The sequence below is a fragment of the Carassius carassius genome, chromosome 11, assembly GCF_963082965.1.
Source record: "Carassius carassius chromosome 11, fCarCar2.1, whole genome shotgun sequence".
Lineage (NCBI taxonomy): Eukaryota > Metazoa > Chordata > Actinopteri > Cypriniformes > Cyprinidae > Carassius > Carassius carassius.
Genome location: NC_081765.1, coordinates 11,203,346 through 11,229,520, shown reverse-complemented (window position 1 = coordinate 11,229,520; position 26,175 = coordinate 11,203,346). Strand labels below are relative to the sequence as shown.

General features: G+C 37.1%; 1 protein-coding gene across 1 annotated transcript in view; it reads left to right on the top strand.

Annotated features, from left to right (window-relative positions):
- The window catches only part of LOC132152757 (alpha-1,3-mannosyl-glycoprotein 4-beta-N-acetylglucosaminyltransferase A-like), a 37,118-nt gene extending 13,612 nt beyond the window's left edge, over positions 1 to 23,506 (top strand). Inside the window, exons 3-16 of the mRNA XM_059561625.1 lie at positions 4,009 to 4,176; positions 4,809 to 4,949; positions 10,094 to 10,227; positions 11,860 to 11,906; positions 12,032 to 12,145; positions 14,519 to 14,594; positions 16,531 to 16,645; positions 17,298 to 17,428; positions 17,638 to 17,745; positions 18,217 to 18,410; positions 20,191 to 20,269; positions 20,713 to 20,773; positions 21,114 to 21,226; positions 22,290 to 23,506. Of these exons, the coding sequence (XP_059417608.1) occupies positions 4,009 to 4,176; positions 4,809 to 4,949; positions 10,094 to 10,227; positions 11,860 to 11,906; positions 12,032 to 12,145; positions 14,519 to 14,594; positions 16,531 to 16,645; positions 17,298 to 17,428; positions 17,638 to 17,745; positions 18,217 to 18,410; positions 20,191 to 20,269; positions 20,713 to 20,773; positions 21,114 to 21,226; positions 22,290 to 22,316 (1,508 nt within the window). The 3' untranslated portion in view covers positions 22,317 to 23,506. The remainder of the gene's footprint in view (positions 1 to 4,008; positions 4,177 to 4,808; positions 4,950 to 10,093; positions 10,228 to 11,859; positions 11,907 to 12,031; positions 12,146 to 14,518; positions 14,595 to 16,530; positions 16,646 to 17,297; positions 17,429 to 17,637; positions 17,746 to 18,216; positions 18,411 to 20,190; positions 20,270 to 20,712; positions 20,774 to 21,113; positions 21,227 to 22,289) is intronic.
- Positions 23,507 to 26,175: the final 2,669 nt, after the last annotated feature.

Below are 26,175 nucleotides of genomic sequence, written 5' to 3'. Positions count from 1 at the left end.
AATCAGCAGCACCAAATGGGTTTTAAAACTAGGTTGGGACTTTTGTATATGTCTGAATTATTCACAGAGAGGTTAGACGTGCCTAGAAAAACAATGTGTTGAATTGCCGAAATTCAGAGAATGCGTGGCAGGAATGGAGGGGCATGGGAAAAGATAACAAGATTACTGGGATGTGCAACAGTTTATGTGCTAATCCATTTAAAGTAGCTGCAGTCTGTCGGGATATTGAATGGACTTTCTGTGGTTGAGACAGACACTAGGGTAATGGTGATTTCAGGGCTGACTGTCCTTCTGGCTGATTGGTAGATCCTTGCAAAATTAACTATAATCTGATACTGGCCTGATGTTGTAATGCAGTCAATAACTATTAGAAAAGTCATCTGTACTAGTGGTTGTCAACCAAGAGGCCAAGTCCCATTAGAGGACTAATAAATACTTAAAATACTTAAGTATTTAAATATTAGTTTTTTTTTAATTAATATATTAATATTTCTATCTCTAATTTATGTTAAAAATAAAATGCTAGAAAAAGTCAACATACAAACTGAATTCATATTTTATATTTTACTTAAGTGAAAATTTAGTTCTGGAAATTACATTAAATTTGGTTAAATTAATAAATATATTAAATGTCCCAGCTTCTGCTTGGTCCAGCAGATGGACCAAAATATAATATCTATGAGTCCAATATTTCAGCAGACTTGTACAATAATTTGTAATGTAAAAGCTTTAGTCTGCCTGAAATCATACCAGTTTATTTTTGTGAAGCCAGATAAAGCATAACAGACTTGTGATGTGGTTGTGGCTCAGTCTCATCCATCATAGAAGTTATTCACGTTATTAAACTATTAGACTTGTTTAAATTTAATTGGCCATCATGTGAAACTGTATTTCACACTTCAGGATGATGAAGTTGCTAAATACTGCAGAGGCATTGATATATAAACACAGGCAGGCAGTAAAGTGCTCAGGTTATGACGTCAGTATCATGAACATTTCCAAAAGGAGCTGCTTTTGCTGTATGAATAGGTTGAGTGTGCTGAGAAGGGAGCTTTGGGTTGAGAAAGTGAGACTGGTCAAAAGTTTGAAGTCAGTAAATGTTTTTTTTTTCTCACATTTTTGGAAGACGTTCTGCCTTGCACTCAACCAAAGCTGCATTTATTTGATCATAAATACAGTAAAAACAATAATATTGTGAAATATTTAAAAAACATTTATGTGTAAACCAAACCAACTCCCCTCCCACCCCAGGATTCTTTGATTAAACAAAGTTCAAAGACACAGCATTAATGTGAAATGGAAATATTTTTGTGCCATTATGAATGAGTTTTTGATCAGTTTAATTGCTGAATAAAAGTGTTACCTTCTATTAAGTAGTAAAAAAAATGACTAGCACCAATCTTTGAACCGTAGTCTATGTCTACGTTGTATATTTAACCATTTGCTTTAAAAGACCACAGAGAATCTGTTTATACTCTGTTTTCTCCTGACCCAGTGTACACAGATCCTTGTTTTGAAATGAGTTCAATATGTGTGTTTAAAGCCCTTAAGGATGTAAGGATGTAACACATCCATTCTCTCTTGTGCATCACTCAGCTCACTCAGTGTGTGTGTGTGTGTGTGTGTGTGTGTTTCTTAGACAGACTAACATATAATAGGCCTGCAGCCCTTCAAAGTGTGCCTTCTTAATTTGAATTAGAATCTAGAAGCTTGAACACATCCTGCCCACACTCAGGACAATGTTGTTTTCTTTGTAGTCACACAGGCCTAACATAAAAAAAATTTGTTTGCCGATGGTGTCAGATGTATTAAGAAAATCTGCTGATCTGTGTAATTTGATTCTCTTGTTATTGTTGGATAAAGTGCCTTGACTCTCCAACATACTAAAGTCATTATCTTTGGGAATATGAGCGTTTCCCTATAGCACTGGCTGATTGCCTGCCCAAACCACAGAGGAGTTCAGTAACAGTTCAGCATGATCAGTAATATAGTATTGAGCACAGTAAGCTGTTGTGACCCCATGTGGCTTTAGATGGTTTTATTTTGATGTATAGTATTACCACATGTATGCATTAATCTGCTTGTACAGGTTTACGACTCTGAACTGGTTTACCAACCAACTACCGTAATTCCTCAAATAAAAACCGGTAGTCAAATAAACGCCGGGCCTCTTATAGTGGCCGGGGGCGTAGTCAACATGGACAAATAAAGGGCAGTCTTAAATAAAGGCCGGGGGAAAATTTGTGCAGCAGAGCCAGATAACGAACGTACACGCTCACTGCCGGAGCGTTTCTCGTTCTCGAGTCAAGAACCGGTTGCATCTGTTTTTGGATCACCAGTACACTGAACCGAGAACCGTTTCTGTCAGATGCGTCCGATTCGAGAATCGAGGTGCTGATGATACTGCACATGTGTGATTCAGTGTGAAGCATATTGACACACAGAGCGTCTGAACCGAACTGATTTTTTTGGTGATTGATTCTGAACTGATTCTGTGCCAATGTTATGATCTCTGTCCACTGGAACGCTATCGCTTTTAATTTAAAACGGGTTCATGTCAAATAAATTTTAATAAATAAGTCGCAAATGACTATAAGTCGCAGGACCAGCCAAACTATGAAAAAAAAGTGTGACTTATAGTCCGGAAAATACGGTACAGAGTTGTGTAGAGAGTAAAAGTAATGTGTGTGTGTGTGTGTGTATGTCACACACACACACACACACACACACACACTGCTGGACTGTTTAGGCATACAATATAACTAGTTAATTAATTATTGAGACTATTAGTGAGACTGCAAAAAGTATTTTAAGAGCTAGCAGTGCCAAAAGAGGCCATTTTGAACTCCCATTTAAATTATAAAGGGAGGGGAAGATACCCAAAATATAAACCAAGAACACAGGATGTCACCCCTGCACCACTGTAGATGAAAGGGAAACTGAAATGCTGAGGTGCTGAATCCTTACAAAACGCCTCCGTGGTAAAATGAAGAGCTTGCTGAGAATGTTGAAGCTTAGGATAAAAGAGAGATCAAGAGGAAACCTGTGAGAGACTTGCTGAGGTCAAACAAGCAGTCATTCTTCAGCTGTCATAGCAGAAGTTCAAAGCGATCAACTCAATTGATGTTCTTGTGGCAAATTGGACATGAACATCCTCACTGAAATTGAACTGTGAGCTTTTGGATCTGCAAAAGCGAATCAAAGTTGATTGACCGAAAAGGTTTTGTTTCAGTCAGATACAAACAACCAGCACAGTCTCCATTGCATGTAGACCAAAACATTGAGCTTCATGAAGCTCTGAGACGCAGTCAAATGCAAGGCCTTGTTTCAGGGTGAGATCTGACTCGCATCGCATTGAGTCTGCAAATAAAAGGAGGCGTGACCCAAGGCTAATCTGCTCTATCAGAGAGCACTTCCCACTGGCATGGCCTCAGACCACATTCTGTCTCTCTCTCGATTCTTCTCTCGCTCCTCGTCATGCTGCGCAGAAAGATAACCTTCCTGGAACCCCATCTCTCAGAAACTCTGATGCAATCAGGAAAGGGCTGACAGGTCTGGTTCCTGAAAATAACGCTTTTGCTGACTTTACATGATGTACAGTTGTACTGCAGTGTTCACGAGGTTACTTTTGAATAGCCCCAAATTTATGACAATCTCATGCCAATGTCCGTTGATCTGTTTTTGTAGATTAGCAGCAGTTTTATGCAAAACGCCTTATATTCTAAAGGACCCATTTAGTCATGACAGAATCATTGTAAATTTTAAGCGTCATTCGGCATCTGGATTTTCATCTTACAGTCACACGATCTTGAAAAGTGATGCAGCTTTTTAATGTAAAATACCCTACTTATGAATTTTTTAATTGTAAGCAAAATAAATGTTATGTCCAAGCAATCTTAAACAGGCCTAGATATATCTGTGAAAGTTGACCCTGTGGGCAAGATGTGTCACTGGCTTAACTAATAGTACCCTTTATTATTTTCATATTTTCTCTTCTTCCCTCTGTAGAAAAGTTGGTAGCCTATCAGAGGGAGTTTCATTCCCTGAGGGAGCGTCTGCGTGTGGCGGAGCACCGAACCCTCCAGCGTTCCTCCGAGCTCAACGCCATCCTTGAGCAGTTCAGACGGGCCATTGCAGAAACCAACGGCAGCAAAGATGCTCTCTCCAACTTCTCAGGTTACTGGACGTTAACGTGCATGTATAGTTGTGTCATTGTCATTGTCACTGTATTATTATTTGTCATGCAGTGAACTGGATGACAATTAGGGGGAAAAAATATATATCTGTTGAATAGTACTTGCTGTTTTCTAATTATCAAGCTGTTTTTTTTACCTACATGTTATTAAAGTGTGCAGCAGTGCCTGATCACTTTTACACTTGCCTTGGTTCCGGAAGAATTTTTCCTATTCATTTTTTCCCATAGGGATTAAAAAAAAGCTCTAAGCCTTGAACCAAAGCAACCCCACTAGGAGGTGAAATATAACATTAAATGCTTTAAATCAAAAAATATTTGAAAATCAGACAAAAACGCAAAGCCACTCACACACCCCAAGCCAAACATTAATTTTGAGCAAATATTGTTTAAGATTCCAAGGAACAGCTGTCCTGGACTTGATAATACTGTTTGGCCTGGAGTGTTGTTGGATTTGCCTTTTTTGGATGATGCATTTAAACTGCTCTCACCTGCATCTAAGTACTGAGGATCAATAATATAAAAATTAATAAATAAAATACATTATTGTATTCTTTTTTTCATTTTATATAGTTCATGTATTGTCACAATGCTGAAGTGCCCTGGTTTCTTACAGATGAGACACAGAAGTTGCTGAAGGAGTTGGCTCACAGGAAGCCCCTCCATGTGCCAAATATCTACCACCATCTGCCTCACTTGCTCAACAATGAAGGCAGCCTGCACCCTGCTGTACAGGCGGGCCAGGGACGAACCGGAGGTGAGCATTTCAAGCTCTCACAGTAGATCATTATCAAACATCTGATAAACCGACTGAAATATCACTCTCTTCAATCCAGAGCTGAAGTTTGAATGTCCTTTGAATATGACCCGAACTGTCATTGATGGGTGAAAGGTGCTTCTTTTCACTGTCCTTTGGCCAAGTTCACTAGACAATTGCAAATCACTGCTGTGGCCTTGTTAAGACTCAGAGCTGTCATCTGAGGTTTGTTTTTCACCGTCCATTTTTCACATTTTCACCCAAACAGCGGGGTGTTGCTGTCTGCTGTATCTTTGCTTGTCTTAGTGTTACACGCCTGTTATCCACGGGCTGTTACAGGCCCGGTCAGTGTGTCGGAGATAAAGCTGCAGCCAGAGGCCCACAGACGTTTTGTGCATCCCTCACACACCCAAAACAGACCTATCAGTCTGTTATTAGAGGAATCAAGCCCTCCTGGGTTCAGCAAGGGTAATGGAGACATGAACGTATGGGAACGTAAGGGTGGAAGCCGCAGGGATCGGAACCACTTAACAACATTGTTTAAGGGGGTGGTGCAGTTGTGAAATCTTTTATTAACAATAATAATAATGCATCTTTGTTTTAAAATCAAAGCAGCAAACTAGAGTACTAGAGTTCTTTATCATATCATTATTGTTTAGCATTAAAAAAAAGAAAAATACTTGTAAAATCTGATGGAAACATAAAATACATAAAATAGCAGTTTATTTACAGTATTTAGCTACCATATTGGCCGATAAGAGGCATTTGATTGTGCACACACTCATTTCTTCCGGTTTTAACATTTTGAACATTGTTGAACATTATATATTCAGTTTCTCCTCCCTTTGAGCCTATTTGTTTACTTTCTTAACTATGCACTATTATGTGTTTAGTTGCATTTTACCTGCAACTTGGGCATAAATATGCAAATTAAGCTTGTTTGGTTTTCTATTTGATCTCTGCATGAATAATAATGTGGTTAGTTGCATTTAGTATTTTTTTTTTTTTTCTTCTTCCCCTTCCTTGTGCAAATGTACAATGATGTGCGACACATGTTTGGTTCATGCTCCACCAATTAAAAACTATCTGAAGGAAGTTAGATTGAGTAAGAAGGTAATAAGCGGAAATCTTGAAATATTTCTGCAGTATTTGATGTATCCATAAGATGACTAGAACTTAACACGGTGGTTGTGATTGTAGAGATGTATACAGATATTCAAGATTGGTAGACAAAACGTAAACGTTTAAGAATCTCTTGATTATTAATGTGCATATTGTAAAGTCAGTTTCCTCTTCAATATCTGTAGTGGTTGGCTGGGCAGTTTTTCCTAGTGTAGTGACCAATCCACTAATCTGGCTAATCGACACCCTATGACTGGAGCTGTCGTGCTCTTTTGTGGTGAGCTCTATTTTGTTCTTGTTTTTGTGGTTCATCGTACCACACTATACTGTATCAGGCAGTATGTGGGTTAACGACAGAGGAGTTAAGTCAACGGCTAGGTGGCTTTATTACAAGCGACATCCTATGCTGGGACAGACTGCGGTGAATGACAACAATGACGTTAGAGAATGTAAAAAAAAACTTTTTTATGTGACTGACCCCTGTCACACGAGTAGGTTGTTTTTCTGAGCATATGGGGAAAACAGAGAGAACTCGTTTTTGGAAAGCTGAAGCCCACCCATGCTCTACGCCCACCTCCTTCAAACCCACAGACGGACCTCTCCTGCCAGCTACAGTAATCTCAGCCTACTGTTTCCAGACTGTCTGTAGGCAAGACTTCGGACGGCTCTGGCTTGTGCCCGTGCCTGCGGTCCCTCTCTTATCATTGAGATTGTGGCTTAGAAGGCTATTTTAGCATTAAATGGGGACATCATCTTCTGTCCAGACCCTAGAGACGGTGCATCATTTCTCCAATGACAAAACAAGAAAAAAAGGAAAAAGGTTTTGAGAAATATTTATACCATTGTGCCATGTGGTGTGATGTAACTATGTATGTAAAAAATTGAAGTAAAAAAAAAAAAAAAACTATATATATATATATATATATATATATATACATATAAATATTATGAATTATTAATATAGAAATATCATAAGTTTTGGCAAGTTGCACCAGTTTCTGGAGAGTCGCACCACATGACATTTTACAAATAACCTTTTCTCATTACAAAAAGATTAAATTTTTAAAGACATTTTTTCTCTGAGAGATGATAGTTACTTCTCTCTCTACAAACAGTGAAGCGGTTTAGTTTCTTAGATTTTACCTTGTAGTTTTACCTTGTTTAGTATCTTTGCTATTTTATTAATAAGTCATGGGGCAGCACAGACAATAAGTTTCTGTTTGTGCACAGCGCAATTTGCAATCTCCGACCTTTCTTCACTGTGTTTATGTGCAAGTGATGTGTGTGTGTGTGTGTGTGCATATCATTACCTATGCATTTAACGGTTTTAATGTTTTATGTTTTTGCATGATTAATTTACCACATTGCTTTTTTTGGTCACGCCACGTTACTTTATTTTGGCAGACCATTTTTTCCCAAGTATGCATTGAAGAAATATTAAAGGTCCCGTTCTTCGTGATACCATGTTTTAAACTATAGTTAGTGTGTAATGTTGTTGTTAGAGTATAAATAATATCTGTAAAATTCTAAAGCTCAAAGTTCAATGCCAAGCGAGATATTTTATTTAACAGAATTCGCCTACATCGCACGACCAGTTTGGACTACAGCCCTCTACTTCCTGCAGTAATGACGTCAATAAAACAGTTTTTTGACTAACCTCCGCCCACAGGAATACACATAAAGGGGTGTGGTCTTGTTGCGCTTCGACGGAGAAGAGGAAGAGTTGCGTTTGTGTTTGTTGCCATGTTGTCGAAACGCTGTTATTTTCATCTCGGAGTCCAATCACCTTTGTTTGGGCTTCCCAGGGAAGCTGTACTTGGAGATCAATGGTTACAATTTATGTTTAACTCGGTTCCGAAAATTATAATCCACATGTAAAACTATGTGCAGCACATTTTGCTGAGTACAGCTTCCTCAATCTCAATCAGTTTAATGCAGGATTCACGCAATGATTATTCCTGAAAGATGGAGCAGTTCCCTCTTTGTCTGGAGAAGGCGTTGTTTATGGACCAAAACCGGTAAGTCTTTTTTATTATTTAAGTTGGTGCGTTTAACAGTTTCTGTAACTTATTACACAAAGGGCAACGCTGTTTACCTTTGTTAACTAGATGTTAGAGCTGTGCAAAAAAATCTAATGCGATTTTCATGCGCATCTCGTCAGTAAAAACGCTCCTGTGATTATAAGTACATCTCCAGCACATGCTCCTGCCGACTTGTTTCTCAAAACTAGCCCAATCGTGTTTCCAGGAAGGCAGGGTGCGCTCAGCTGCTGTCGAATCACAACACAGGAACCGCTGGCACAATCAGATCTCGCTACATATTTCTGAAGGAGGGACTTCATAGAACAAGGAAGTCATCAGCCCGTTTTTGAGACAGTGAAAACAGCGGTATACGGATAGAATTTTCGCAACACATGTTATATTGCACACTGTAAACACAATCAAAGCTTCAAAAAAGCAAGAAAAACGGGACCTTTAATGTTTTTACAAGAAATAATAATGAAGCATTATGCCAAATTCCTTAAGGTTTTATTTTAAGAGTTTCATTCTTGTCATTAGTATTTCCCCTTCATTATGATATCAGGAAAAAAGTACCACCCTGATATTTAGCTTTAGAGTCTGTTTGGGTGTCCCATACCTGCAAAGGCTGAAAACCCTTGATATACACAAATTAGAAAGAGAGCTCTGAGAAGTTTGGGAGGATTAGTTTGGTAGACGCCCACACTAATAAAATGAAAATGTTCAACAATATAGGGTTTCAGTGAAAGCCCCTACTGTCTCAAACACAGTTTTTTTTGTCCTCAGTAAGGCACTGTAACATCCCTACAGACTGTCTGTGAATAAATCTGCTGTAGTTCAGTCTCAAGGCACGTTGAGTGGCTGTCTCAAAGAGAAGCATACAGACTTCACATACTGCTGCTGAAGAGCATTCTGGGAGAATGATGCAGCTCAGCGGCTCTTTATGTAATCGAGCGCCTGAAGGCCAAACGTTACTTTTGTGAAAGAGAAGAGGTGGTGTAGGAGAGGATGACTTGTGTTGAATACACATTAGCTTAAAAAGGTTTTTTTTTTTTTTTTTTTAATGTGCCACTTCTATTTTTCTTTCTCTCAGGTGCTTTACCCCTCTGTCTGATAATCTTCCTCTCTTTAATGTGTTCTCTATCTCCCTCTGTCTCTCTTTGATCCTCAGATTACTTTATTCCTTGCCCACCTGGTGTTACCTCTCAAAACACTTTCTGGCTTGCAGTGGGAAGCAGTGCAAAACGAGGACATGTTTTACTATCTTGTTTGTTGTTGATGAAGTGTGACAGAGCTTCTGTCAGTCTGTGACTCAAATCAGCTCTCATGCTCACAACATTTATGTCTTTTTTTTTTTTTTTTTGTACTAGACTTGTGAAAAGACAATTCAATATCCTTCACATGCTGTTAACACTTGTTCTTCCAGACAGGAATCTGAATTTCATTGCTTTTATGATGCTCGGAGATGCAGTACACTAGATCAGAGTAATGTGTTTTCCCTGGGCACCTCCATGTGTGTCTTTCATGTCTGGACTTCCTGTATGAATCCCCTTCTCTTTCTTATTTTAGGGGCGGGTTGCATAAACCGCTTAGACTAGTCTTTAAAAGTTAGTCATCAAATATTTTCTCTTTAAGACTGGTCACAACTTCTTAAAGTCAGTTATAAAAGGGAGAATGTTCTCATTCGAACCCAAAAGGTAAGTTTGATAACCTCTTGGCTAACAACTAGTTAGTCAAACTAGTTTTTAAGACACAGTCTTAACATAGTGGCTATGTTTATGCAACTGGCTCCAGATTTGAGTTATCTATCCAGAATACCGCAATACAGCCACAGAACCTCAATCAACATCGGTGTCAGATATTCATCTTGTATGACAGTCTCTAAACAAACCTAGTTCATGTTATTTAGAGTAGTTTGTCATCTGCCTGGTGATGACTGTATGATGTGCTGATAAATTCAGAAAACAAGGCTGGAATTAAGGTTTTGTTCTCTATTCTGCGCAGTTTCCATAGTGATGGGCATCCCCACGGTGAAGCGGAAAGTAAAGTCATACCTGTCAGAGACGCTTCATTCACTCATCGATAAACTCTCGGCGGAGGAGAAGCTCGACTGCGTCATCATAGTGTTCGTGGGAGAGGTGAGCATTTTTCTCATTGGTTTGAGAAAGTGTTTGCGTGTGAGGATTGTGGCTGGCTCTGACTTCCTGTTTGTGAAGTTTTTGTGATGATGGAAATTACCGTGCCATGCTCACACTCAAACACTGACTAAACCGGTGTCTCTCAACGAGTGCTTCTAATGGTGCCACTGACAACTGGGAAAAACAGTTTTAAGGGATTTTTTTTTCTTTTTGTCCAGGCCTTTCCCCCTTTAGCTTCCTTTTGCATGGGAATTATTTAAATTCGGGATATAGTGCATGTGTATGTTCTCGGAAGAAAACTCAAGGAAGATTGGAGTTCAGTGTAAGATCTGAGTTGTGAGACCATCACCAGCTTTGTAAATGGCTGAGCTGGGTCAAAGGGGTTTGTTGTTTTGTTACCACCCGTTGAGGGGTGTGGGTGATTCACGCTGAGAACAGGGGTCTCGATGCTTTTATTCTGCTGTCTGAACGATAGACATGCAGACATACCTGTCAGGATCTGTCTCCCGCTTCATCTGTTGCAACAATTCTGTATGTTTGATGAACACAGAGTGGGAGGGCCAAACAGACAGTGTTGGCAGCAGTATTTACTCACATATTTTAACCGAATCGTTTAAAAATGTACACTGCTGTTTGTGGTCAACAAGATTTTTTTTAAAGGAAATCAATACTTCTGTTCATCAAGAACGCGTTATATTGTTCGAAAGTGACAGTTAAGACATTTATAATGTTGAAGAAGATTTCTGTTTGAAGTATTTAAGTATTTCTGTATAAATGTATTTCAAATAAATGCTGCCTTTATGAGCTCATTTCATAAACATAAAAAAAAAATATTCCCATACTTTAAAACAGTAATCTATAAAATGACAATTACTAGTGTTTGTTACTGAGAAAAGAAAAAAAAAAACCTTGATTTTATAATATACAAAGAGGCTGTTTTTAAATAATTCATTAAGTTAAAATTCTTCTGCATTAAGAGAAACTATACTTAAATATTTATAATAGGAATGTTGTTACTGTGTTGCAGTGGGATGACTAATCAAAAAAGAGTGTATTTTAATAAACAGCCTAACATTTAACAGTAACACAGTGCTTCTATTCGTTAACCGTCTTGACATAATAAATGTAGTTATTTAGCTCAGGTTTGTGTGCAGTGCTTGTTTGTACCCGGTTTCGTGTCTGTTAGGTCTGGCTGATGTTTTTTGTCTGATCAGTCATCAGCCAGTCTTGTGGTTTTCTGGAACGATGGTTTGGATTAATTTGGAGTGCTTTAGTAAAGAGGGAACACCCAGTGCCATGTGCATCTAAAGACCCTTTAATGAGGCTCTTGTGTTACCCTGTGTGTGTGTGTGACAGAGAGAGGATATCCCTTCCCACATCGCTCACTGCAGTTTTACAGTACTTGCACCCACAGATGGTGTAAGTTGAAAAAAAATCAGTGAGAAAAGACAGTTCATCCTCCTTACCGATATAACAAAAAGCCCAGAGCAGAGTCAGTCCAATTCCCATATTTTTCCAGGATGTCAGGCGCTGCTGGTGTATTTACTTTGTTACTGCACCTGTGTTTCTGCCGAGCCTGTGTGTGTGTGTGTGTGTGTGTGCCTAACCAGTGCTTTCTTTGCTTTCTCACAGACGGACATAGATTATGTAAACAGTGTGGTTGCAGGCCTTGAAAAAGAGTAAGTACCGTTTTCTTTCGACACAAGTTGAAATCCCCCAAGATTAAGTTTTGCCCGTCAATGATCTCAATTGTACGGTTCAGATGCCTTGTTAACCGTTGTTCTTGACTGTCATTGTCCATCAGGTTCTACACAGAGCTGAATTCTGGGTTACTGGAGGTCATATCTCCCCCTGCCAGCTACTACCCAGACTTCGGCAACTTGAAAGAGACCTTTGGTGACTCAAAGGAGCGGGTGAAGTAAGTATTCAGGAAACATTATGCTCTACAGCAGCTACATACATTTACAATACACTAATAGACTGTGGGAAAGTACATTCTTCTGGCTATATAGTAAAACCATTGCCTTGTTGCGTACTGTGAACGTCAGCATATAGAAAAATGTATTGCCTAAACATGATCTAATTTATTACCTCAAAATTATTACAAACTTTTGCACTCAGATTAAAAAAATAATTTTTTTTCCTTATATACAAAGACTGCAGTTGTTTGGTTTAAAAATACAGCTTTTAGTGTATTATTGTTAAATATTATTCCACTTTACAAAAACCTGTTCTCTATTTTGATATATGGTAAAATATAATTTATTCCTGTGGTATCAAAGCTGAATTTTCAGCATCATTACTCCATTCTTCAGAAATAATTCTTATATGCTGATTTGTTGCTCAAAAAACCTTTCCTATCATTTATCAATGTTAAAAACAGTTGTGCTGCGTACTATTCTTGTGGAAACCATAATATACATTTTCAAAAATAATATGATATATAGATCAAAAGGACAGCGTTTGTTTGAAATAGTTATATTATGTAACATTATAAATTCGAATCATATAAATACCTGGAGATGGTAATAGACTCTAAACTTACATTTGAACTAACTGTGAACAAGTCTGTAAAAAAGGGCATCAGCGTTTGTTTTGTTTGAGGAAACTGAATCAATTTCACATTGATAAATCCATCATGACCCGTTTTTATCACATTTTCATTGAGTACATTTTATCATTTGCGCTAGCAGCCTGGTTTGGGAACCTCACTTTGAAAAATAAAAACTCGCTCAATAAAATAGTTCTGTGTTTTATACATGATTCATATAAAATATATATAATATATATAAAAAAATATATATATATATGTATTTTATTTGTCTACAAAACTAATTCAAAGTATTTAATTTCAGTGGAGCGTGCTCGAGCGTTTGACAGGTGGTGTGTAGGTGTGTTGATTGCGGTCTGTCATATGGTTGTTCTGGCTGTTGTGAGTGCACGTGACAGTATTTATAGAGATTTCTGCGGCGAGGATGAAATAAAGTTTTGATTAGCCCGGATCTCATATTTCAGAGCTGATTTACTGTCACAAATGTGATTAGAGAGAGAGATGTCAGTGAGATTTTCTGGAGAGAAAGACCGAGCGAGAGGCGTGGCAGATTTGTTGTGAGACAGGAAGCCACTAAAATCAAGGTCAGAGACATCAACTCCTCCATGTAATCTCAGTCACTCCGGGCATCTCTTTGTTTCAATGCCTCTTCAGTCTTTTGGTGTCATGCTCTCTCTTTTATAACTGTGATTCTGTCTGTTCTAGGGTTGTCACGACTGAGAAATTGATTATGCCAATGCCCAATATTATTATTCTTAATACCACTGAGATCTTCAATAGCAGTTGATATGCTGTTCAACACAATCTTTTGTTTATTCAAACAATATTAATTAAAAAAAAGAACAACAGTATAACATATTAAATTAAATCAGGGCCATATAGTTTTCAAACATTTCTAAATTATGTAAATAAGTAATGTTTTTATTTATTTATTTAACTAAACGTCATTAGTAAAACATTAAGAGCAGTAAGTGGTTGTCTTTTACAAACAGTTTTTTTTTTAATGTTTGGGGTATGTTTTAAAGTTTTACAAGTGACTGGAAAGACATTTATAATGTTACAGAATATTTCATTTTCAAATAAATGCTGTTATTTTTTTTTACTTTATTAAAAGAAGTTAAGCAGCAAAACTGTTTTATTTTCAGCATTGATAAGAAATGTTTCTTGAGCAGAAAATCATATTCGACTGATTTCTGAAGAGTCATGTGACACTGAAGACTGGAGCAATGATGCTGCGCATCACAGGAGTAAATTACATTTTTAGAATCTTTTCAAATAGAAAACAGTTCTGTTCAATTAAAACACACACTCACAAACACATATACTATATGGTAGTGTACATTTGAGTTATTTTTCTTTTACTTTTGACTTTGTACATTAGCAAGGGTCAGATCAAAGGAAATGAGTGACTTTGATGCAAATTTTTAATATTTGTATCTCTTTTTTCTAAATCCCTTACTGAAAATGACGAATGAATAACAAAGGTTATACCGAGTGTGTGTGAGAGATGTGTTTTTGTTTATAGCCTCACTCTACCTTTATTTAGCTTTCCGGCTATCTATGTTTCTGTTTTCTGTTACTGTCAGTCACACTCGTCATAAACATTAACATCTAGAGTTTCACTCCCGGTCAGTTAACTGACTCGTCGTCAACAGGCCAATTGAACCTAGGCTTTTAGGCTCCTGGACATCTCCCTTTTTTAACAAATGTATGATGTGCTGTATTTGTGTGTCTTTGTAGATGGAGGACCAAGCAGAACTTGGACTATTCCTTTCTAATGATGTATGCCGTGAACAAAGGGGTCTATTATGTCCAGGTAATCAAATCACCAAGTGTAAAGGTGAAGTGTGTAATGTCTGCATCATTAGCGTCTCTAAATAGAATTACAAATCAAATGACTTTTCAAACAGGTTCCCAAAACACTCCCCTGTCTGCTATTGGTTGGCAAACTCACACCATTGGTTGAGAGAGTGTGGCTGTCTCAGGATGGTCAGGATGCATATAGAAACAGAGCAATGTTTTGAAAGCATCATAATGTATACACTTTGGGTAAAGCAACCTATGGTTTGCTTATAGCTGTTTCTGCATAAGAAACAAGCTGAAAACTGTAGAAAGCATTTTAACTATTTGCAACCTAATGTCTATTAACAGCATTTGAGGCATGCTGTGAATTGCCACAGACAATAATTAAGATAAGAATAATAGATGGTACCATATTGGTTGTCGATTGATATAAATTATTATTATTATTAATGTAATTTTCAGTAGCAGTTAACACTGGATAGATTAGCTTCTATTGGTTATTTAACTGTATATGTTAGTTCCCCTGTTTTTACATTTATATTATTATTTTGCCATTTATCTTACATTCTATTTTATAACATACTTTTATTTTAATTTTATTTTGTATACATTTTCATACAGTACTTTTATAAATTCACTTATCTAAATTCACTCATGGCGTTTAAGCCTGTAGGTTTTAGTGTAATGTTTTTAGTTTACTTATAAATTATATTATATGTTTATTATTTATACATTTATTTTAATTTTAAGCAGTTAACTGTCACCCGGCCCCTCAGTGGGACACCTACGTTTACTTCACTATATTACAATTAAATCCTAATCTCATGACAGACTATATCTTGTTGGAAAGGTCTAAGACTCCTAAATAGATATCTTATCTTTTTTATTATTTATTTATTATGTAGAAAAAGTATTAGATTAATTTATGGCAAGAGTGCATAAACCGGAGTAATGAATAATGAATAAAAATTCAGCTTTGCATCACAGGAATAAATTACTTTTTAACATTATATTAAAATAGTAAAGTTATTTTAGATTGTAATACTTGACAATTTTATCATTTTTTACTGGATTTTGATCAAATAAATGCATCCCATAGTGTGCAAACAAGACTTCTTTTTTAAAAGCATTAAAAAAACTGTACTGACCCCAAACTTTTGAACAATAGTATGTTTTGTGTGTATTAACTCTTTCTAATGTTAACCATGTTTTCCAAAGACAAAAAATAAAAATAAAAAGCATCCCGTATTAATGTTAATGTCATTCCACTTTCATGGCTTTCTTAGTCTCACGTGCTTCTTTCATGTCTCTGTGGTGGACTGTACTGAATGTTTTCATTACTTTTTTTTTGTTTTTGCTTTCATTTTTTCTTTGCCATGTCAATAAATCTCTCTAGTGTCTCCATGTCTTTGTGCTCTCAATACACGCTGTGCTCTCTTAGGAGAGGGAAAAGGTATTGCTTTCATGTATTTTTGGAACTCAAGTTACTCGAGGTTATAGGAAAACATGCTTTAACTTTGGCCCTGTCCCAAATGGCCGCCGCGTGTCCATGAAGTCCATGAGACGGTGGGGTGTCCCATTTGTCATTTTAGCTTACGGAAGGGTGTTCCCGAGCACCTGTTTTGTGGCCACTATGCACCCTCGATGTGTACTTCTGCTGAGCCCACACTGAGGCCAGCTCTGCGGCAGACTCCTACCCGAAAGCTGTATTACATCACGAAAGTGTGGACTCAGAGGAAGACAGCAAGGGCTTAGGGTGCGATTTGGGACAGGGCCTTAGTGTTTGTCTGTGCTTCTGTTAGTGGCAAGAGTGTGAAGTTTTTTGTTTTTTTCTCCAGGTTGATTGCTAGTTAGATGTGATATTTTTAGTAGGTGCAGCTTGTGTCAAAGCGGATCTTGTTTATGAGCTGTTCTGTATGTTTCATAACTGTTTCCTGTTGTTCTAACAGTTGGAGGATGACATCGTTGCCAAACCCAACTATTTTGCAACCATGAAAAACTTTGCTCTACAACTCGCCTCAGAGGACTGGATGATCCTTGAGTTTTCACAGCTGGGCTTCATTGGTGTGACTACTATATTTTGAATATCTTTATTTTTAAATATATTGTCATCATTTCCTCATCTTCCTGTCATTTCTAACTGTATGACTTTAGTGCTCTTTTCAATATGTGTGTGTGTGTGTGTGTGTGTGAGTAATTTTTAATTGCAAGGATGCATTAAATTAATTAAAAATGACAGTAAACATTTAGAATGTTTCAAAAGATTTCTATTTGAAATGACTGCTGTTCTTTTGAAATTCCTGAAAAATACTAAGTGGATGATAATAAAAAGAAATGTTTCTTTTCACCAAATCATCATACTAGAATGATTTCTGATCATGTGACACTGAAGACTGGAGTAATGATGCTGAAAATTCAGCTTTGGATCACAGGAATAAATTACTTAATTAAATATATATATATATTAATTAAATTTGTAAAATTGAATTAAATATATATATATATATATATAATTCATTTATTTTACAATTATAATAATATTTTACAACACTACAGTTTTTACAGTATTTATATAAAATAAATGCAGCCTTGGTTAGAATAAGAAACTTCTTTCAAAAACATTTTAAAAAAAATCTTATACAACCCCAAAGTGTTTTTTTAATTAATGCATTATTATTACAACTTTTTTTTTTTTCTTTTTTTTTGTCGCTCTCAGGTAAGATGTTCCAAGCCCCAGATCTAAATCTCATTGTGGAGTTTATCTTCATGTTTTATAAGGAGAAGCCCATTGATTGGCTCCTGGATCACATACTCTGGGTCAAAGTGTGCAACCCAGAGAAAGATGCCGTAAGTTAATACTCTCTGTCTGCAAGTGTGTTTCTGTGACCCTGAACTCTCCTTGAGCTCAGCAGAACAGGAACTTGTTTTTTTAGATCTTTCTTTCTCTCTACAAATAGACACGTCATGTCTCTATTTGCATTTCTTTATTTTTAACTCTATTTGTATTGCATCATTCTCACAGTCTAATATGGCTTCACCATTCTTTTTCTTTGCAGAAGCACTGTGAAAGACAGAAGTCGAGTCTGCGCATTCGTTTCAGGCCCTCTTTGTTTCAGCACGTAGGCCTACACTCCTCCCTTGCTGGGAAAATCCAGAAACTCACGGTAACTCTTATTTCATGAGTGTTTACTCCTGATATAAACATCCATCTTGGGTGACCTAACCAGCTAAATTTAAACCGTTTGACAAGCAAGGACACATTATTGTTTACACTACAGAAGAACAATACAGGTGTAGTTTTAGTGATTGTTGTCCAAAACATGTTGAAACTCGGTTAAAACCTGTAATCACATCACCTGAGATGGATGTTATTACTGGCTTTTCATGACCTTGCACAACTGTCAGATCTTCCCTCTAGCTGTTAAAAGTCATGATTCTCTTCCATACAAACTTGCTTTGACTTCCTGTTATCTTGTCTTTCCCCTGTATCCTGTTTTCTTGTACCCAAGAGTTTTTTTTCTTGAATAGCTGACCTTTTACCCAATTTCGCTTGCTGTTTTTACGGTTAAGGACTGTTATAAATCAGTCCGGCCATCAGCTACACTTCTTGTTAACTTTGTATTGTGTTCTGTCAGGATAAAGACTTCCTGAAACCTCTGCTGCATAAGATTCATGTGAACCCGCCGGCGGAGGTGTCCACCTCTTTAAAAGTGTATCAAGGTCATACACTTGAGAAGGCGTACATGGGCGAGGACTTTTTCTGGGCCATTACTCCAATGGCTGGAGACTACGTCCTGTTCAAGTTTGATCGGCCCGTCAACATAGAAAGGTCAGTCTCTCTCAGGATGACTGCGAGAGATACACACACACACACACACTCTTTCTCTCACAGGGATCAACTGTAATGATGGTGCGATGACCTAGAACCAGCGGGAGAGAGGTTCAGGACATTTAAAGGGACCATTATTGCATTTATCCACATTTATTTAATACAGTATTCACATGCAGATACACACACCCAAATGATTTTGTTCTGTAATCCTCACCCTCTCCTGAAAGTGATGTTCGCTGTGATCAGGAGATTCGCACGTCTCCATGTCTCACTGTCCTCACAGGGGAGTAGAGGTGGCTAATGAGAAGCTTCTAAAATAAGACGCTGCAACCCAAAACCTCTGGAGGAAGAGGAAGACAGAGGGATGGAATTGAGAAAACAATGTTGAGCAGATACACAACTCTAGGAGAAGATTCTCACTTTTATTTTTATTCTTTTGCACGCCCAATCTGGGTCAGTTCTTTGGATTTTTGGTTGCCCTGCCAGAACGCCCTGTATTTGCACCAACATATCTGTATGTGTGTCAGAAAATATATTTAGAATTTTGTGAAGCTTTTTTTTTTTTAACAAGGAATATAAATAATAAAACCTATTTTAGAAATATAAATCTTTTGTACAAATAATTACTGAAATAATTTCTAATGCTTTTATCTTATCTTTTTTTTTGTCGTCAATAAAAACAAAACAAAACAACAACTCATCTTCAGTATATCAGCCAACTAGATATTAGGTTAGTGACATAAGACACAGAATTCATAACCATGTTGTTAACGGTGTTGTCATTTACTCACCCTCATGCGATTCCGAATCTATAGTATTTTTCCTCTGAATAACATACACGATATTTTGAGGAATGTTTTGACTGTTTTTGCTCATACAGTGACGATTTCTGTATTTGATGATGACATCATCACAAGGGCTTCCTGCTTCCTGTCTTGCCAGCATTTTTCAAAACATATTTTATAGTATGTTTCACACAGAGCCGTTGAGAGAGAGAGAGTTGCCACATGCTTTGATCTCATGTCACATGGTCACACGAAATAGGATGCCTATGTGAGTGTTGTAACTCTGTTTCTCAATGGCACTGCTTCCACAGAAGAAATTCATACAGTTTTAAAATAACATAAGGGTGAATAATTGATGACAAAATGTCTTTCTTTCTTTCTTTTTTTTTTTTTTTTGGTCAACTGTCTCTAATTTCAGTACAAAAAAAGTATTACGGTTTCTATAAAAGCCTCACAACTGCTGAAAATTCAGCTTTGCATCCTGGAAATAAATTACATTTGAACATAGATTAAAATACAAAATGGTTATTTTAAATTGTAATAATATTTTTTGCTGTATTAGGCCCCGAACTCTTACACCTGTCATGGTACGATAGACCACCCTTATGGTTGATGCTGTTAGTGAATACGAAAGACAGAGAGAGATGAGGGTCATTTCGGAAATAGATGTGGACATACAGTCATGCTGCTTGCCCATTTATTTTCTTTGTCTAACAGAGACCTGTTATAAGTGTTTCTGTGAGAAGAAACAGTGCTGACAAAGACGAAGTATCAATTTACTAACGTGTGACTGGATTTAATTAGCAGCTCAAGGAGGGGCCTATTTAGAAACCCTTCACCTGTGTGTGTTCGGGCCGCACTGTCTGAGTTAGACTCAGTCTTCACAAACTCTTGTCCATGTCCTGCCAGTGTTTGTACATGCGTGTTCTCGAATATTCATGAGTTTGTGCCTGTTCATGCATATTCATTAACAATCGGCCTTTGATTGGCAGGTTCCTTTTTCGCAGTGGAAACCAGGAGCACCCAGGAGACAAAATCGAGAACACTACTGTCGAGTTCCTGCCCTTTTCGGTAAATGAAAAAAAAGCACATTCTCAATTAGATATATACGGTTTCCTCTAAATGTCCCAACAAGCCCCAGGGTGACAGGTTTGTCAGAGTCTCACCGCAGCTTAGGTCTCGGGTGTACGCTGCCACCAGAGCTAATTTGAGTCAACGGCAGGTTGAGCTTCTGTGGTAATGAGGCTGCGTACTGCCATCCTGCTGTGATACAGAGCTCAAAAAGCCTTCGAATGGGCTTTGATGTTTGCTCTTGCAGATGTTCCTTGAATACATGAGGCTGCTAGTGCATCTGAGTTTGTGTAAATGGGTTTGTGAGCTTAGGTTTGCTGCTTATTTTATCATTGAATACAAACGTTAAACGTCTTGCAGTTGTCTAACATTGATAGAATAGTGCAAGTACCTTTCAGACAGGCTCTTGAAGTGCTTCTAAATGAGGATGCACTGTCTCACAGGATGCTGAATTGAAGACCAAAGAGAAGTACAAACGAACAGAAGATCGGTTCTATAAGCTTGGTGAGTTATTACATTCATGGTCAAATCAGCAGTTTTCCACTTGAAGCAAATGACTGTCGTGCCTTCCTCACAAATAGAAGAACCCAGTGCACGGTGTGCTCTTTATAACACTTATTTAGCAAATGCTCAGCACATTTCTCTTTCTGCCTGAAAAAGTATTTCACTTCTATATATTTATATTTATTTTTCTTAGACCCTATGTTTCTAATGTTGCCCTTGAATTTTAACTTGTATATATTTTAAGTGTCTGCCAAATAACTGAATGCAAAATGTTACTATAACTTCTGGTCTCCCCTTGTAGAGTTGAAATATTTTGTCTTTCCTTTGTGTCTGTCTTCAGCTCAGTTTGAGAAAGGAGTGGCAGAGGGGACGGTTGACCCTGCCTTCAACCCTGTGGCGGCTGTTCGTCTGACGGTCCAGAAGGACTCCGCCGTGTGGGCCATTATTAGCGAGGTCTGCTTGCTGCCTTTGGTTTACAGTAAACGGAAGTAGGGATTTTGCTATGCTGTTACTATTGTAGGTTGTAGTGGTCGACCGATATTATTATTTTTTTTTTGACAGCCAATGTCGATACCGATATCTTGGAAAGCAGGGGTGCCGATTTAAATCAGTTTATATCAATTGTGAAGTTTGTGTGCATTGGCAATCATATTTTTCAAATAAAGCCAGACTAACCCTCATTTTACATACAGCACACAGTGAAAATGACATGAATATGACAGTGGGCAAATGCATAAAGCGGTCGACCACTAATTATTATATTAGTCATTAGTTTTGTTTCTTTTTAAACTGATCCCAGACTTATTTCTTTATGAACAATCTTAAAATATATAAAATAAATGCCTTTAATAAGTAGCTTTAATACATTTAGATTAATTAGATGCCTTTAATAAAGAAATACCTTTAATTTGTAAAGTATTTATTTCTGGGGTTATTCATAAATTGACAATATCATGTGATTATTTGATACCTAACTACCCCCCCCCCCCCCCCCCCCCATTGAATTTCCTGCACATACAACTATATTGTTATATACACCACTCCTGAGATATAAAATGACTCATTTGAGTTTTGTTTATACTGTCCAACCCTAGACCAATCACATGCTCTCTCCCTCTTCATGCCTGTGCTGTGAATCATTTGGATAATATCTACAGTTACTAAATATCTTATAAACCTGATACTGTACTTAATGCATTCAAGTGTGCCAACAAATTTCTGATTCCAGAGGAACGTCAGCTTATAAAATATTGTATTTTTCAACTGAAACATGCTGTCGTGTTATTACATAAATTACTACAATTGAAAATGTGGAAATTTAGGAGTGTTTCGACAAAGCATCAAGCCATATTTCATACCCCCTCTGTGTTTTGTATTTTTTGTCATACCCAGCCATAAAAGTCATCTCATATGTCCAAAATCAGAACACAGTTGACTGGACAATAAAAGTGAAATATGTTGTTGTTGTTGTTTTTGGTGATGTGCATAGATGATGCTCTTTGGTGTCTCTTGTCAGATCCATATCAAGAGGATACCTGGGTAACTGCCTGAATGTCTCCAGTGGTCTCGTGCTGCTCGCATCTACAGCGGATCGGGTGACCCTCACATTATCAGAGTGCGTGGAGAAACCCTGGCTTTGTGCTTCACCTCTTAAACTTTACTTTTTCCTCTTTTTTTTTCTTTTTCTTCTCGTCTCCCTCTGGTAGTTTTTACATTCTTTCTTCTCTTCTACTTGCCTTGGCCTCTTTCGTCAGACTTCATTTGACCTTTTACTATTCCCTGAATTCTGTTGTGTGAACGTGACTACTACTGTACAGAAAAAAAAACCAAGCGAACACTTTTTGACAGAATGTTTCCAGACACTAAATCTGTGTCGTGAAGAATTGCAATCATCGCTGTCAATAAGGCTTGAAGTTCAGGATTCAAAGCTGCACCAATGCTGGATAATAAGTTAATATCCCCTACTGATGAAGATTGTCCTCAGCGCTCTGCCGTCTTGGACTGTAACTGACCATAAACTTTGGGTCAGATAAACACAGCTGGAGATGAACGTGGGATGAAAGAAATGTTTTTTTAGGTTTGAGGCCGTTGGTGTTCGACACTCTTTTAAGAACATTTCAAGACCAGTTTATTATTTAATTGACTGCTTTGCCAAAATCTAAAATCGTTATAACTTTGGGCGTCCACCTGGTCTACAGAAGTGGCTTTTCATCCTCTGTGTTGGTTTATTCAAAGAAATCAATCATGGCTTTTAATCCGAAGGTTTTTAATTGCTGTTATTATTATTATGATAATGACGATCTATGAAGGTGAATTAATTTATTTGAAATAAATCTTTAATTTGTACAAAAGGTAAATGCTTTTATTTTATATTCTTTGGCAATTTATGATGTGGTAGAGAATTTATTGTTTGTATCTTTGTGTAGTTGAGACGGGTGCAGGGCCGCCCACCTCTGTGCCTTAACATCCAGCGCCCCAGTTTGGGGCCTGGTAAAGGACTGCCTTGTGCCCTGCATCCAAACACTTCAATCATACAATAGGATAGTTTGTTAGATGCTTGATTTAAGTGAGATGTTCCCGTTTAGAGCATGGCATGTCCATATTTATGTTTCAGAATCTTTCGTGTCTTCATTTGTTCATTGAGCATTTTCCATCTCAAATAGTGGGCTTTCATCACGTCAGTCAGACAAGTTCGTCTTTCTATGCTGTATCACAAGTATCTGAATGTTCAGTGAGGCATGATGAAGTCCAGATGGAATCTGCTGTTTTTTTTCTGCACAGAATTAATTCAAATGTGGTGAAATTAATGTGGTGATAAATGAAGCTGAGGGTACTACGTATCTGAAAGCACAATCTACGGAGACCCTAAATGGACATGGAGATGGGGAAATAAAATGAGCTGACCTTTTTAAAAATGGCGAAAAATTATATTTCGGTGTTTTTGATTCTCTCACTAAATGTTCACATTTCACCAACATACTTTGGGTTCGCAGAAATGTTTCGCATCTCCTGACAAACTGTATGTTTGCTCTCAACGCTTTTGTGATGGAAATATACGTTAGGACCAACAACCATATTTTAACCATAATTTTCGGGGGGGTAAAACGCAGTACTTTTTGCAAATGAGCATAAACGTTTTGTGAGCGAACACCAATTTTATTGGGGGAATGTAACATTTTTGCAATTTAACAAGCAAATTTAAAAGCATTGAAAAAAAATATATATATATATATATATATATATTTTTTTTTTTTCTCCTCATCACCTTGTCCACTTGACTCAATCAAATAAGTCACAATATGTAAAAGTGCGCAGAACCTGACAGCCGTTTAAAGCTTTCTGTGGAGATCTGCAGATGCAGATTCTGTGTGGACCTGGTCAGGAGCAAAATATTTCCAGAACCATAGATTTATAATGGAAATGGAATAGAACCGCTAACGTTACATTTAAGGCCCTTTCACACCAAGCATGATAACTATAAAGATATCATTCTAAAAATCATTCTCAATATTAAAGAATAGCAGAGTCCAATCTGTTATCATTTTTAGAATGATTTTTTTTCCAGCTGATAAACAATACAAACATTGACAGCCAATCAGAATGACGATATTCGCTGGTGTGGACGCTAATATCCTTATCTTTATAGTTCTCGTTCTTGGTGTGAATGGGGCTTTACAGCTATTTTTCAGTAGTGTGAAGTGTGTGTGTGCTGGTTTTGACACCTGGATTTATGAAACTGTACCTTTATCATATTGCAAAGCTATGGATCGTATTTATTTTGCTTCTAGCTCCTGACGTAGGGACTTGATGCTGAGGTAACTGCTGTACAGATTCCCAAAGTGCTCTCATCTCATGTGATTGTAAATATAAGATGGAAGTTTTAGTTCAGTCTGACATAATGTGTCCTTGTGTTTTCCTTGATGCTGAAGTTTCAGAGCATATCCTTTATACATGCATACACCTTCATTTTAGTGACTACTTGAGCAGTGTGTGTTTTTTAATAGAAAGCCAATATACTGTCATAACCATTTGTTTACAGTTCGTTTCTGATCTCTCCTGAGAGACCACAGTGGAGTGGCTTTCAGTTGTTTTGCTGAACTGCTGCCTTTTTAGTCAGGTTCATGCTCAATGATCTGTTTCCTCACCTGTTTTAGCACTGAAAGATGGATTGTTACATCTTGTTAAACTCTCATGTGCCGGTTTCCCATCGGGGGTCAGTGCATGTCCCTCTTGAAACCCACCCTTCAGTCTTACATTGAGATGAACCAGACATGAAATGTGCTCCTCTTGTGTGGTGCATTCTTGACTTTCATGTGCCTTCATCTGTCTTTCTCCAGCTCTGACATTGATTTGAATAAACTGTTCCAAAATAAACCAGTCTTGACATAATTCATCATTTTATGTTTCTGTCGTGTTCCCTCATTGCGCGTGTAATATTTTCCTGTTTTGAAGAGGCATGTTGGGATGTGACGTCAACAAAGAGTGTTGTATGTATGAATTATGCCGTTTTAGGACCTAAACAATATTTTCCTCTCGTCTTATAGAAAAATGGGTCTAAATTTAGGATTTACCCCACAAAAAAAGACATTTATGATATGTATTTCTCAGTACTAATACAATGAATGCATTTTAAATACACAGTAACCAGATTTATATATTTATGATCAGTCAGTTTGTTTCAATATGTTATATTTTAACTGAATATGCTTTGTCCACAGGTATTTCTATTATAGTTATACATGTTTACTGGATAAATTTAATTGCTTTTACAATGAACAGATTCTGAGCAATCTGAATAAATGCATTTTGAAATTATTTAAATCAAATCAAATCAAATAAATAAAATGAATTTAAATAATCTATGCCTTTATTTTTTTTTTCATCTCACTTTTTTTTTAAAGATATATCTGAGAAGTATGCATCACATTAAGTTCATTAATCTGTTTGTTAAAATGCCATTCAATTACATAAAACTTAAATTTAGGCCTAAATATTTTTTAGTGTACAGTTGTATATTAAATCTGGAATGGAATATCAAACCAATTTGCAAACAAAATGCTAGCCATTTAACAAACATGTTCAAAGTACTTGTTTAAACACTTTTGTCTTACAGTACAGTATTTTAATCATTTTCCCTGAAAATGCTGCTTCTTTAAAATAACTGCCACAATTGGTCTAATGCAACGTTATCGACACATTTTCAGTGTGCTCAAGTCTCTAGGTGTCAACGTAAACGTGATAATATACGACAAATGCATTATTTTAGTGCCATCTTCTGGTCAATATAAATACCTCACACTTCTAGGCTATATGACAGTCAAATGACTGAAATCGATGCATAATTGTTGCCTATAAAATGGCGTCATTTAACACTATTTTCAATAAAAATCTTTGCAGCAGTG